Source organism: Gobius niger (assembly GCF_951799975.1).
Source record: "Gobius niger genome assembly, chromosome: 5".
In the NCBI taxonomy this organism is placed as follows: Eukaryota; Metazoa; Chordata; class Actinopteri; order Gobiiformes; family Gobiidae; genus Gobius; species Gobius niger.
Window position 1 is genome coordinate 9241293 of NC_136856.1, and position 14096 is coordinate 9255388.

At 40.5% G+C, this 14096-nt stretch overlaps 1 protein-coding gene across 1 annotated transcript; it reads right to left on the reverse strand.

Annotated features, from left to right (window-relative positions):
- Window positions 1-913: 913 nt before the first annotated feature.
- Window positions 914-12669, reverse strand: hdx (highly divergent homeobox). Its single transcript, XM_079556196.1, has 11 exons — window positions 12434-12669; window positions 8414-8564; window positions 8087-8233; window positions 5597-6769; window positions 5409-5465; window positions 4694-4840; window positions 3135-3318; window positions 2670-2746; window positions 2374-2472; window positions 2136-2258; window positions 914-1340 (listed from the first exon to the last, which is right to left on the reverse strand). Exons 2-11 carry the CDS (start codon window positions 8477-8479, stop codon window positions 1122-1124), a joined length of 2292 nt encoding a protein of 763 aa, XP_079412322.1. The 5' UTR covers window positions 8480-8564; window positions 12434-12669; the 3' UTR covers window positions 914-1121.
- Window positions 12670-14096: the final 1427 nt, after the last annotated feature.

Below are 14096 nucleotides of genomic sequence, written 5' to 3' on the forward strand. Positions count from 1 at the left end.
TGTTCCGGGGGACGGCGATTTCCTCATGACCGAAATAGCAGGGTCTGACGAAATATGCTTTGACGCAGAACAATAACATGCAAAACATTTAAACAAATCCACAGCTGTTATGAGCCTTACTGATGAAGTGAGCAGTTTTAGTGCAATGCATCTGTTTCATAGCCTGCCCATCTCTGCTCAAAGTAGGACTAAGAGGCTTAAGCTCGATCCTTTAATATAGTCTGCACGCGCGCCAACTAAACGTGTAAAAGCCACACCGCAAAGCAACTCCAAAAAAGAAAAAAAACTTTATTCCTGATTTTTTTTTTCAAGGAACACTGTGTATTTTGCTGGGACCGGGACATCAGCTTGTAACCAATGAGACAGTGTGGCTCACAGGAAGCCAAACACGAGTTTTAAATACATATGGTCCCCTTGCAAATGCTTTAATTTTGATAACCCACTGCAGAGGGGTTCATGTTTTGATATTGCTGGCATGTTTATGTGTTGAGATGTTCCACAGTGTGGCTTTAAAGGAGCTATACCTGATTTTACTTCTAGAAATGGAAAGAATGTCTTTTGTCCTCCTTTAGTATATTAGAAACTCAAACGTTTGGGGGAAAACAGCGTCTATCAAATTAGACAATATTTGTATCAATTTTATGAACTATCAGGATATTTTTTCCAGCATTTTTGTGAAAGTGACCTTGAAAAGTTGTGAATTGTGCCGATAAACTTGTCCCTGTAAAGAATTTGGAATCTACAAATATTTGGGAAGTTACGAATGAGTTTGGATCACAACTAACATTTTAATTTAGTGGCTTCCCCTTTCATTGTTTGCAATCAAAAAAATCAGGTATAGGGCCTTTGAAGACTACATTAAAAAAAACAGTCTGTGTTTACCATAAAAGAAACTTGACAAACCATAGCTGACTTTGTGAATTTTAATTATTCTCTCTGGATAACACCAGAGCAAGGCCAATGGTATGCGATAAAAAGGCTGTGTTAGCCCAACAGTCGATAGTGATGCTCAAATCCACAAGGACTGGGCAGCGGGACATGAGCATAGTACCCATGTTGCAATTCATCAGCTCACCTGTTTCTATGTAGAGTGCGGTCACATCTAATTAAAACACATCAAATCAGTCTTTCCCATCTGACGCAGAGGGTTCAGTAAGATCAAGCAAGCTGCTTTTAGTGTCTTTGTTTGTCAGAGGGGACTGGTCATGTCCGCCACTGCCTCCCGGTGATCCCTTGTGGTCAGTGCATTCGTCGGCTGGTAGAGACGCAGCCTGGATCTCCTCCTCCTCAGTAAGGTCCCAGTCCTGGTCCGAAGACTGAGGTAGACTGTCTATAAGTTCCTAAATGTAAATACAACAGACACAAATTAGTCTCCTATTCAGTTCTATGCTAGGACAATAAACACTGCGATATTCTATATAATATGGTAACAAATGGTGTATCGATTTAATTAAATCGATACATTAAGACTTAAGAGGCTTAATTTACCATTAACTCACTAAACTCATTGGTCAAACTAGTTCAGTATTTACAGGTCTATCTGAAATTGCTGTTGTATTAACTTGAATTTGTTTTTTTGTTTTTTAGCAAGTTCCTGTTGTATTTGTGAAACTTTTGTATTTGTATGTTTATAATTAAAGTGATAGTATGTAAGCTTAAATATTTCACACATTTAATAGATTGTGTATGATTGACCGCCTGGGTCTGAAATTGAAGGTAACATAAGTAATATTAAATAATAATATTTTTTCTAAAGTCCCCCCCTTTGCTGATTTCAGCAACTAGTCAGAATCCGCGGGATACCACTTTGACCAATGAGACGAGGTTTTCCTGTGAACCGGCCTGTCAGGTCCAATCAAGAGAGAGGGGGGAGGAGCTTGACCGTTTACTTTTGAAAATTCTGTTCCTGTGCTCCTTATTTTGCAAACTAGGGAGAGCTTTTTAGTTAAAGAGGGGAGGAATTTGATTGTTTACTTTCAAATTTTACTCTATGTCTTTGCAAACTCAGAGACTATCACTTTAATATGTTTGAAACCGGTCTCTCTTGCAAATGAGAAAGTGTGTCTCAAGGGACAAACCTGTATAAATACGAGATAAATAAAAATGGTAATGAAAGGTAAATGCACATTATATACCTGTTGCTTCTCCAGGTCCTTGTTCCTCACAGCGATAAGCAAACATTTGGTGAAGTTCTCAAGCTCGTGGTATCTTTGTTTTTGGTTCTCTAGCTCATTTTCAAGGAACTGCACTTCTTCATGCTGTAACGTGAGAATTGATTAATACAACACAGACACGGTGGTGGTGGTGGTGGTAGTTACATACAGGAGGAGATTATTTGAGTCATATTTCATGCAAACATGTATAAATGTGTACCTTAAATTCAAGCAAACTCTGCATTTGCTCAATTTCTGAAGCCATCATGTCAATACCAGCTTCTTCATTCAGCTCATCATCATCACTGACTTCAATTTTCTGTAAAGAAACACTAAAGTAAATATGGGCTTCTTTTGTATGTTTCTCTTTTTCTTTTCATTATATATTTATTTTTCAGAAAAAGATGCAGTTCAGAAGTAATTGATAAGTACAGTATTAGTTCTCTAATATTATGGCCAAAGAGATAAACCCCCTCTAGTTGTTTCAGTATTAAAAAGTATTAAAAAGTAACGTACAACATTATTAGCCAGCGGAGCAGAGGACAGGTCTGTTTCATCGTCGCCCTCTCTATGATGGGAGTCAATGGTGCCATCTGGAAAAATAACCATCAGATTTAAACGACTTTAATAACACACAAATATAAATTTGGCACAATTCCTGAAACATCTTTGTTTTGTAGTATAGCCTTTCTTATGATACATTATACTAAGATGAACATTTGAAGGGTCAGTGGTGCTTCAACAAAAGTGGGATGATAGATAGAACTTAACTCATATCAAGATCTTGGTCAGTGTCTAAACATGGGAAGTCTTTAGTGTTCTCAAAATGACACAATTCTATACAAGGTTACATGGTTAGAGTCATCCGACATATCTGCGTGGCTTAATCAACCTTATTAGTAACATGCTTTAACTTTTCCCCTGTTAAGTTAATAAGATGCCACTTGAGATCTTGATGGTGTGAATGGCCATTAGTCTCACCTTCAGACAGTCCGTCGTTGGTGTCATCAGTGAGGTCTGGTGTCTGTAGCCGGTCCACGTCAGGGCTAAGGGCCACGGGAGACTCATTTCCTGGGGACGAGGTAAACACTGCAGGGCCCCCTTTGGGAGGAGGGATTTCAATGCCCATCAGACGGTACTTCCTCCGTCTGTTACTGATCCACGTCTGACAAACAGAGCAAGTGCGCAATAGTCAGGAATACATACACTGGAGTGACTTGGCACAATTGTAGTAATTTTTAAACCTCATAGCAGGCAGAGATTTTCATATCTTATTTGGTTAAGATAATCTTCATTCACCCTGTATAAAAAATTGTCTTGTGCCTTTAACACATCTTTCAATATCACTGGGACAACCTGTCAGGGGCAGTGTGCAGCCTCCACTCTCTAGATCTTAAACTAGGGTTATGGTCAAAATCACCAAGATGGAGGATTACCCTTTTGTGCATGTTGGATTGACACTTCTCTTGCTATGTGGACGCAAAGTCCACACAGTCAAGGAATTGAGCCTGAGACATTCTTGCTGTGAATTAGCAGCCAAATGCTGTCTCTGAAGGCAAAATAAACGAGCCTGTGAGATGGCAGGGGGTCATGTGTGTCAGTACTGAGGCACTATATTTAGTCCATCAGCAGAATGCCGACTGCTGCCCTGATGCATAACTCTCACTGTGACTTTTAAACAACTTTGTGCAACACATAATACAACTTTTCTGACCCAAATGGGACTCCTGCGGGTGCCATATTAACAAATGGCATGTCAGAACAAAGTCAGGCTTTTTATAACCTTGAGCACAAAGCTTCGAATCTTGTTTTACACATTAATCAGTCCAGGTTTAGTTCTGGTGAAGTGCTTGGCTCAGGGTTTGTACAGTTTAGGTCCTGGCTAAGACCTGGGTTACATTAAAAAAGGTTAGCCCTTATTTAGTACAGTTACAATCCTTGTTTAGTCTACATTTCATCCTATCCTATACTAGTCAATATTAATGATTCTAAAATGCAGTATTTAGTAAGTCTGAAATCTGATTATGTGTTAATGCGCAAGGTTGTCAGTATGGTGGCTGAGTGGTTTTCCCTCTTGCCTCATAGCAAGGCCTTTCCCTGTGTGGAGTTTGCATGTTCTCACTGTATCTGTTCTCACGCAATTGACTAATCGTTGCACTAGGTAGTGCTGGTCAAATGTAGCCCTTGGTGCCTTACTGCGGTCATCCTAGTCTCCTGACAAGTATAATCCCAGCAGCTTTGAAGGGTGGGTCAAACACAAATGACAGATTTCCCTAATATTGCGTTATCACAACAGGAGTTGCCTCACAGGGCTGCGACTTTAGCCTTTGTCCAAGTTACTTCCTGGATTGATCCTGATTTAGTGGAGGTTTAGTCCAGTTTCTGTTCTTGCTTAGTCTATATTTAGTTCCTGTTTTGCAACTTCAGATCAACTTTGTCAGATTGAAATGAACTCTCTCTTTGTCTCTCATAATGACCTGTCAGAGCAAAGTCAGATTCAACACATTTTTCACAACAAGAGCACTTTGGGGTTTATGTACTTTGACTATTTCGGTGTCCACGCTGAGTTCGTTGGCAGCTGCATTGATTTTGTCTTTGCAAACAGAGCCCAGGCTGGTCATCCCTCGGTCCCAGTAGCGCTTGAGCTGGACCAGATCCCCGTCACTGAACTGAGTCCGGTCCTGTAGCTAACAGAACATAAACCTCTGGTTAACAACAAAATACTCACAGCAGAGAGGGATTTCATTTCCCCTTTTTGCACAGTGATTGTAAGTACTATATGCACAGTATATCTAAAGTTTCTTTTTTAGTTTTGTGCCTGGCATAGTAAGAACGCTGACTTATGATTTTTGTCCTGCATGTCATAGTACATCACGACATTTACCTTTTGGCTAAATTAAGCCAAAAAGTCAGTTTCATTGTTGTATTAGACTGATGAAAAAGAATATGGGGATCACAAGGTTTGAGCAGTTCAATCTGAGTTGGATTGAACAAGGCACATAATGTCCCGGGTAAAAGATAAAGATTTGCCTTCCTGAAATTATTTCTATGACGCGTAAAACAGAACCATTTAAAATTGTTTTTCCAATTATGGTGTGGGTTCCACTGGTAGTACAGCTCTCAATATCCATATTGTGCAATTACTTCAATCCTAGTTGTCATGGCCTTACACAGTAACTACACACCAAAAAAATGGCACTTTTACAACCCACAATATTTGCTTGAAAAAAGGTATATTTGATAAAGGGTACGTACTGTTCTTTTCCTGGAGTTACTCAAAATCCAGGGCCCGGCGGATGCACTGAGCGAAGTCTGCAGAGAAAAGTTTTATTTGACAATTTTAACATTATACATCCAAGACCACGATATAAGAGATAAGTTCTTTTCAGGTTATGATTATATGAATATTTTTTCCTAAGCTCGTGTCGTGTAACTTTCCTTACCTGTGAGCTGGCCTCTGTTGTGAGCGAGATCTGTGCCGTCACCGCGTAGCTGTCCCGAAGGCTAACGCTACTTTGAACCGCCGCAGGTTTGGCGCTAGCTGCCGGTTGTGCGTTGCTACTTATGCTGCAAACTTCACCTGGATTCGGGCTCCTATGTTCCCTTTGGATATAAGTCTGGGCCGCCATGTTTGCCAGTTCCTCCTCCCTTAGCCACTCGTCTTCCTCATCCCCGGTTTCCATGGCGATGGAGAAATTATGACTGGTGTCCAAGTAGCTGGCCGCAGCAGGAGGCTTCCGACTTTCTGGCGCCTTCTGGCTCGTTCCTTGGCCCAAAAGGAGCTTGTTCCACTCGCTTTTTTCCGACAACGTGAAAACTTGGTGAATGCGAGGCGTAGCGGAGGGAGCGCCGGAGGAGTTTTGAACTGGAAGCGATACTCTGACTTTCTGAGGAGCGGCGGTGGACTGAGGTTGTGGGTTGGAGTGAGGTCTCGGTTGCGTCTTGGTTTGGGAGGTTGCGTTGTTCGACCATGGGAATGCGTGTGCCCCCGTACCGTACTGTCTGGTCCAGCTTTGAGGTATTAGACTTGCTCCAGCGTTTACGCTCGTCTCGCCAGAGGATGATGAGCTTTTCCTGGGAGCAGTGTGGACTAGAGGCCCTGAAGGTAATGGGAGAGAGGTGGGATTTTGAGCTAGCGAAACGGGTTTAGAAAGAAGAGGTAAAACACTAGAGCTGTTTTTGCTTTGTGCGGTCGGGTTGATAAGTGAGGACGGCGCATTTATAGAGTCTTGCTGAAGCAGAGGGGCTGAGGTTCTCGGCCTTGAGCGCTGAACTGAATTTAGCGAATAGATGCCGGTCAATATCACGTCGTTGTTGTTGTTGTTATTGTTGTCGAGAGGAGAGGATGAAGAGGACGAGGACGTCGTCGAAGAGAAGGCCGGGAAGGTAGACGACTGCGGGAAAAGGTGGGCTCTGTTTGGGATGCTCCGAGCGGTGACGACTTCAGAGTGTAGTAGTGGTCCAGATAAAAGGGAAGAAGTGGACAGAGAACCACCAGATAGACTGTGATTGGAGAGGAGTCCCGGGGGGAGGCTGTGGCTGGACAAGGCGTGGGACACGACACCATTTTGGTCCACTTTGGAGGCGAGCTTGCGTCTTTTGTTGCCGACCCATGTCTGGAACAAGTAAATGGGGAGAAAACAAAAGTCATTCAGTTCAATTTTGTGATGGGGAAGTAGGTGTTGTTACGTAAAATATGAGAGCCGATAAAAAGATTAAAATTCAGTGGTTTCCAAAGAAAAAATAATAAATCCTGGAAGTTCTGTCTTTAACTACACATTTCTAAATCAGATACGGTAGAGGAATGAGCCAAACTTTCAACTCAATCATGATGCCGGAAAGTAATTATACATTAGTGCTTATCACAGGGGTTCACATCTTTCTAATCATTACTTTTTTTAATGGGATATTGCCTGTGCTAAGCATTAATCTTAATGATACACTAGTAAACTGGCAGCTGTATTAACAAAAGTTGCACATTTTCATGCTTTAACCCTAGAACACTATTGCCGGGTGATTTTCACCCGAGCAAATACATTTATGTGGTTTTCATTACGCTGCGTTTATCTGAGTGTCCTGGGTATCAGTAGCTTCAGCATTGTCTTTGACATCTTTGATGGCCTGGGTGTTTCCCTAATCCAAAATACACTTTTTCCTACAGGCACATGTTGTGCAGTAGTGATAGAAGGTAGGGTAGGGTTAATGTATTTAATCAGGCTCTTGCCCCTTTCAAGGTTGACATTCAGGGCTTCCACATTTATTTTGCGACTTCAGCTACAGCTTTGCTCCTGCCGCAGAGTTCAGTGTCTCTGGCATCCCAGCAAGTGAAGAACACATAGTTATTTTAGTCAGCTGGTCTTTATACCCAATATGACATATTGGGAAGGGTATGAAAAGCGCTTTATAAATGAAGTTTGATTGATTGATTGATTGATTGATTGATTGATGAATTTGAGTGATAGTGTTCTAGGGTTAAACACTCGGACTTGCTCGTGGCCCATTGGTATTGTATGGTAATGGTTGCACTGCATTACCTATTATGTCACACCTTGTGCCAATAAGAATGTAAAATAAACAACAGAAATAAAAGGTCAAACCAGGGACAAACAAAGACCAGCAAATTCTTAAATATAGAGATGTTCCAAAGTGCTGGTGAAGAAACAGCCTAACCTGTCATGTGCACTCGGTCAAATGAAACGGTAAAATCTTCACTATCACCTCTGCAAATAAAGGAAGTAACAGTAACCTCATCAATAATATTTAAGAGCAACACTACACAGGCGCCTAAGGAACATGGTCAGCAAACTAAGCACAGCAACATAATGCATAACAGTGAAATAGATTTACAGCCCTAATTACCCTCTCACTAACACATTATAAATATTAGATTCTCTCTCTCTCTCTCTCTCTCTCTCGGCTCTTTATGGACCCACCCGGACCACGCTGAAGTCCAGCTTGGCCTCCTGAGCACACTGCAGGATGAGCTGGAAGCAGGCTTTGCTCTGATTGGTCATTCCATTATCGTAGTATCGCTCCAGGATCCTCTGCTGCTCGATGGTGAACACTGAGCGGAGGTTCATCTGTAAAAATAAGACACACTACTGCGCTCTAGCTATTGTGGAAATATAATTGTACCCAAGGGCAGAGGTAGGTAGGTATGAGATAAGTTACACATAAAGTACTTTTTACTTGATTCATCGTAAAACAAATAACTAGGCTACTTTTGTTTTTGAAGTGAGGGAGAGCTTCCATTGACTCACGGTTTGCAGGCCGCGCCTCTGTGACCACGCGTCCATCCTGCTGCTGGAGGGGAACGGAGCGGCCATGCAGGTCACAACGAGGGCTCCATGATTCTCGGAACAGTTGTGTTTGTCCTCATTCTGACATGACGCGCAGGGGCAGATGACCTGACTGTGGAAATAAAGGGAGCGAGTAAATATCCATAAACAAACACAATCACCTGTTATCACTTATTGGGTGTTATGGGATGCAATAACAATGAATGACCAGATTACCGGACCTAGACAGGTGCTAGGCCAGTGGTAATATTAAAGGAGTTGTACCTGATTGTACAAAGAAACAGGGTCACTCAAAATGGCTATTTTCTGGTCCAAACTCATCTCAAACTTTCCTAATGCATTTACAACGTCAAAATTTGTCACAGGGACTGAGTTTAAACCAGGTTTCACAACTTTCAGGAGGAAAACTGTCACTTCACTGTAAAATATGCCTAACTAGCCTGACATTTTATGACTGTTTAAAAGGCTTTAAACCCAGTGTTTTTGGATGAATGTCTGCTTTTACCATATACATATATTATATATACTATTTTTATTCCAATAACAGAAAATTAAAAAATCAAGTATAGCTCCTTTAAGCCTTGATCACATAGTCAACCTACACCTTGTAGACACATTTTGTTCCAAAGTAAAAAAAACACATTGTATATTTATGTGATGCATTTTGTATGAAAGTTTCTAGTGTGACATAAACTTACGTCAAAATATGTCACAGGGACTGAGTTTAAACCAGGTTTCACAACTTTCAGGGAGGAAAACTGTCACTTCACTGTAAAATATGCCTAACTAGCCTGACATTAAAACCAGTGTTTTTTGGATAAATGTTTGCTTCTACCATATACTAAAGGACAAATCTAATTTTATTCCAATAACAGAACATTAAAAAAATCAAGGACAGCTCCTTTAAGCCTTGATCACATAGTCAACCTACATCTTATAGAGACACATTTTGTAATCACAGTTCCAAAGTAAAAAACACATTGTATATTTATGTGATGCATTTTGTATGAAAGTTTCTCATGTGACATAAACCTTAACAGCAAAATTCATGAAAAGACGTTATAGCTGCACAGTAAACATTTGTAAAGCATTCCTTATTTCATCATTACTATAACATTTACAGACGTTCTAATATTATTAATAATTTATAATGAATAGTGATCATAGCCCGGACAGTGAATGTGTTTGGATCCTATAAAACAACCCTTTTCCTAACCTTAACCTTAACACGGATAGAGTGCATTGTCACAGCATTATTGTCGGTGCTTATAAATGATTAACAAAGGAAACAAAGTGCCCTCTGACACAGTGAGGTCATCAAAGTGCCCAACGATCTACTGCACTGATAACTTGATACAAAACAGAGCAGTTATTGAGCTATTCTGATCGTAATGACTGAAATACATATTTTTGCCTATCGCTATCGCTTAACACATTGGCAACTTTCAAACTGTACAAACCGTGGCGTCTGTCTCACAAACAGTGAAATCTCTGCATTTGAAATCTCATGATAATAAGAAAACAGGACAATTTACAGCAGCAGGATTTTAGTTAGAATTTTACCCTAGAGATGCCGGTTCATATGAGGCAACACAAGAACAACTAAATGTGGGTCTGCATATGTAAAGCTGTAGCTATAGTTAAGTTTAACAGTTAAGTTGAGCTACTCTGATCGTAATGACTGAAATATATATTGGTCATGATGAAAACGTGAAATGCTTCAAATGTTTGAAAATGACTGAAAATACTATTGCTTAACACATTGGCAACTTTCAAAGATATAACATAAAGTGCAGTCTGACACAGTGAAGTCATCAAAGTGCCTTACGATCTACTGCATTGATAACTTGATACAAAACAGAGCAGTTAAGTTGAGCTATTCTGATCGTGATGCCTGAAATATATAGGATTTTATTGCAGGATTTTATGCAGGATTTTAATTAGACTTTTACCCTAAAGATGCAGGTTCATACGAGGCAACACAAGAACAACTAAATTCGGGTCTGCATATGTAAAGGTGTAGGTATAGTTAAGTTTAACAGTTAAGTTGAGCTATTCTGATCATAATGACTGAAATGTATATTTTGCCTTGGTCATGATGAAAACGTGAAAAGCTTCAAATGTTTCAAAATGACTGAAAAATGAAAATACTATCGCTTAACACATTGGCAACTTTCAAACTGTACAAACCGTGGCGTCTGTCTCACAAACAGTGAAATCTCTGCATTTGAAATCTCATAATAATAAGAAAACAGGACAATTTACAGCAGCAGGATTTTAGTTAGAATTTTACCCTGGAGATGCAGGTTCATATGAGGCAGCACAAGAACAACTAAATGCGGGTCTGCATATGTAAAGGTGGAGCTATAGTTAAGTTGAGCTATTCTGATCGTAATGACTGAAATATATATTCTGCCTTGGTCTTGATGAAAACGTGAAATGCTTCAAATGTTTGAAAATGACTGAAAATACTATTGCTTAACACATTGGCAACTTTCAAAGATATAACATAAAGTGCAGTCTGACACAGTGAATTCATCAAAGTGCCTTACGATCTACTGCATTGATAACTTGATACAAAACAGAGCAGTTAAGTTGAGCTATTCTGATCGTGATGCCTGAAATATATAGGATTTTATTGCAGGATTTTATGCAGGATTTTAATTAGACTTTTACCCTAAAGATGCAGGTTCATACGAGGCAACACAAGAACAACTAAATTCGGGTCTGCATATGTAAAGGTGTAGGTATAGTTAAGTTTAACAGTTAAGTTGAGCTATTCTGATCATAATGACTGAAATGTATATTTTGCCTTGGTCATGATGAAAACGTGAAATGCTTCAAATGTTTGAAAATGACTGAAAATACTATTGCTTAACACATTGGCAACTTTCAAAGATATAACATAAAGTGCAGTCTGACACAGTGAATTCATCAAAGTGCCTTACGATCTACTGCATTGATAACTTGATACAAAACAGAGCAGTTAAGTTGAGCTATTCTGATCGTGATGCCTGAAATATATAGGATTTTATTGCAGGATTTTATGCAGGATTTTAATTAGACTTTTACCCTAAAGATGCAGGTTCATACGAGGCAACACAAGAACAACTAAATTCGGGTCTGCATATGTAAAGGTGTAGGTATAGTTAAGTTTAACAGTTAAGTTGAGCTATTCTGATCATAATGACTGAAATGTATATTTTGCCTTGGTCATGATGAAAACGTGAAATGCTTCAAATGTTTCAAAATGACACTATTGCTTAACACATTGGCAACTTTCAAAGATACAACCGCAATAACGTGATTTATATTCAAAGTTATAATTATTTTTTTTCCCATTTAATGCCAATGTGTAACTGAATAAAAACAACATCCATGTCTCCATATTATAGTCTGTGAGGCGCAGAGAGAGTCAGTCCCACAAGCCTCTCGCAGCATCACTAGAGGGAGCAAGTTTAATGTTTATAAGGGTTTTAATAACACGGGAATGATCGCATACGCAAAGGTAGTGCGACCAATAAGCTTCGAGCTGATTTATTTAGGCAGAGTGACTGCGCATGGCCACAGTAAACAGTGCGCTGGGTTTCATTACGGAAAGCATAGAAATGGTGCGTCAGTTTGGTGCGTCAGTGTAGCTTGAGATTGAGGCTTCAGAAACACGATTACTGCAGGACGTGCGTGTCATGAGTGAAAGACAGGGAGGTGAAGCAGAGAAACAAACCGGGTGAGCGCTGCTGCGGATCCTACGTAGGCTAGTTAGCGTCTGCTAGGCCCGAGCCATAGCCAAGCAACCGCCGGAGCTAGTTAGCATTAGCCTAGCCTCCCCCCCAATGGCTAGCCACTGCTAAACTTTTCCTTAAAATGAGTGAATTCCCGACCCCGCTGTGGTCATTTCCCGTGACCTCAGCTCCTGTCGGTCACGGCACGAGACGCGCGGGCGAAACGCGGAGCCCGGTGAGAAATCCAATTCAAACTCACCATTTCTGATGACAAAATCAGACGTGCGTTCTAAATTCAGCAGATTTCTTCAGCGGACCCCTTTGCTAGACAATGAAATCAGAGCGTCCGATCATCAATTCTAATCATGATTGTGACGTGTGCGCAGACAGGAGCCAATGGGAACTCGAGATCATGCGGTGACACCCGGAGGTCCCGCCCCCCTCTGACTTTGTTCAGTGATTGCAGGAGGAGCAGGTCACGGACATGGGTGCATCAAAGTTAGTACAAACTGTGGTGTCTGTCTCACAAACAGTGAAATCCCTGAATTTGAAATCTCATATTAATAAGAAAACATGACAATTTACAGCAGCAAAAGCCCATCTAAGATTTTAGTTAGAATTTTACCCTAGAGATGCAGGTTCATATGAGGCAACACGAGGACACAAGAGAACAACTAACTGTGGGCGTGCACATGTAAAGGTGTAGCTATAGTTAAGTTATAACATTGTTATAGATCGAAAAAGGCACTTCTTTTAGAAATAGGTGCTGGGGGGAGAAAAAAACAGTAGGTCCTAACTTGAAACTCAAAACAGTAAAGACTTTGAAGATATGCTATAAAGCATGAATAAAGCATGAATCACATGTTGTTTGTGTATTTGATGAGTAGTAGGCTATTTGTCGCAGACTTACAGATGCTGCTGAATGAGCTCAGTCAAGTGCTCTATCAGCTCCTTGTGCATGTTTCTTTGAGTTGAATCCACTGTAACATGTTTTTGTAACTTGTTCCTCAAACAATTTTCAATAAAATATTTAAACTATTATTTTTTCCTGTTTTATTTTAATGCAGGGTTCTCATCTCAATATGGATTGAATTAGGACGAAGACGATCACATTTTTTTTTAAATTCATGTTTTATTTAAGAGTACAAGCAGGTGGTAAAATGTGGTTTATAAAGATAAATATAATCTTTTGCAGTTGCTCCAGACTCTGGGTTGGTTGCTCGTGGACATAATTCAAACCTGTCACTTAGATGAAGAATCTTAACATAGTTGCCATTTAAATTAATTTTCTATAAACACATTTTGCATTAATATTTTTTTGGACAATTGACTTTGCCAAATAGAATAATATGAACAGCTTTCTCTATTTAGCCTAAGTAAAAGTTATCTGGCTACGTATATGACAAGGACGGTGCAATATATGAAAACATTTATCTGCCCCCGTAGTAAGTGCTCTGGAGCACACTATGCACCCACTGGTCTCACTCCGGACACCTGATTCGATGTGTACTTTTTGCAGGAGGGCGCGTTAACGCATGACGTAACCTCTCTCAGGTGCTCGGTAGGGGGCGCCCCTTCGCTTCAGGACGGAGCGTGCCATGCAGAGGAACTCCTGACTGATGCCTGAATTTCCCTTCAGTCAATCTGCGTGAGTCAAACGCGGTGAAGTTCTCCAAAGCGATGACATACTTGTGCTCTGCCTCCAGCGCACGTGCTCGCGAGCGGGATGAGTCAGTGCCACGGATGCGTTTCCACCACAACACGTGTTTAATGAAAGTAAGAACTTACATCCTAATAAGCCGCGAATGCTCTTTAACAACGTGGAGCTTGGATGTAAAAACACTGAGATACTTCAGTGACGAGTGCAGCCGAACTGTTAAAACGTGCTTGGCTGTAAACGTCCCGTGCCCGCGGTGGTGAAG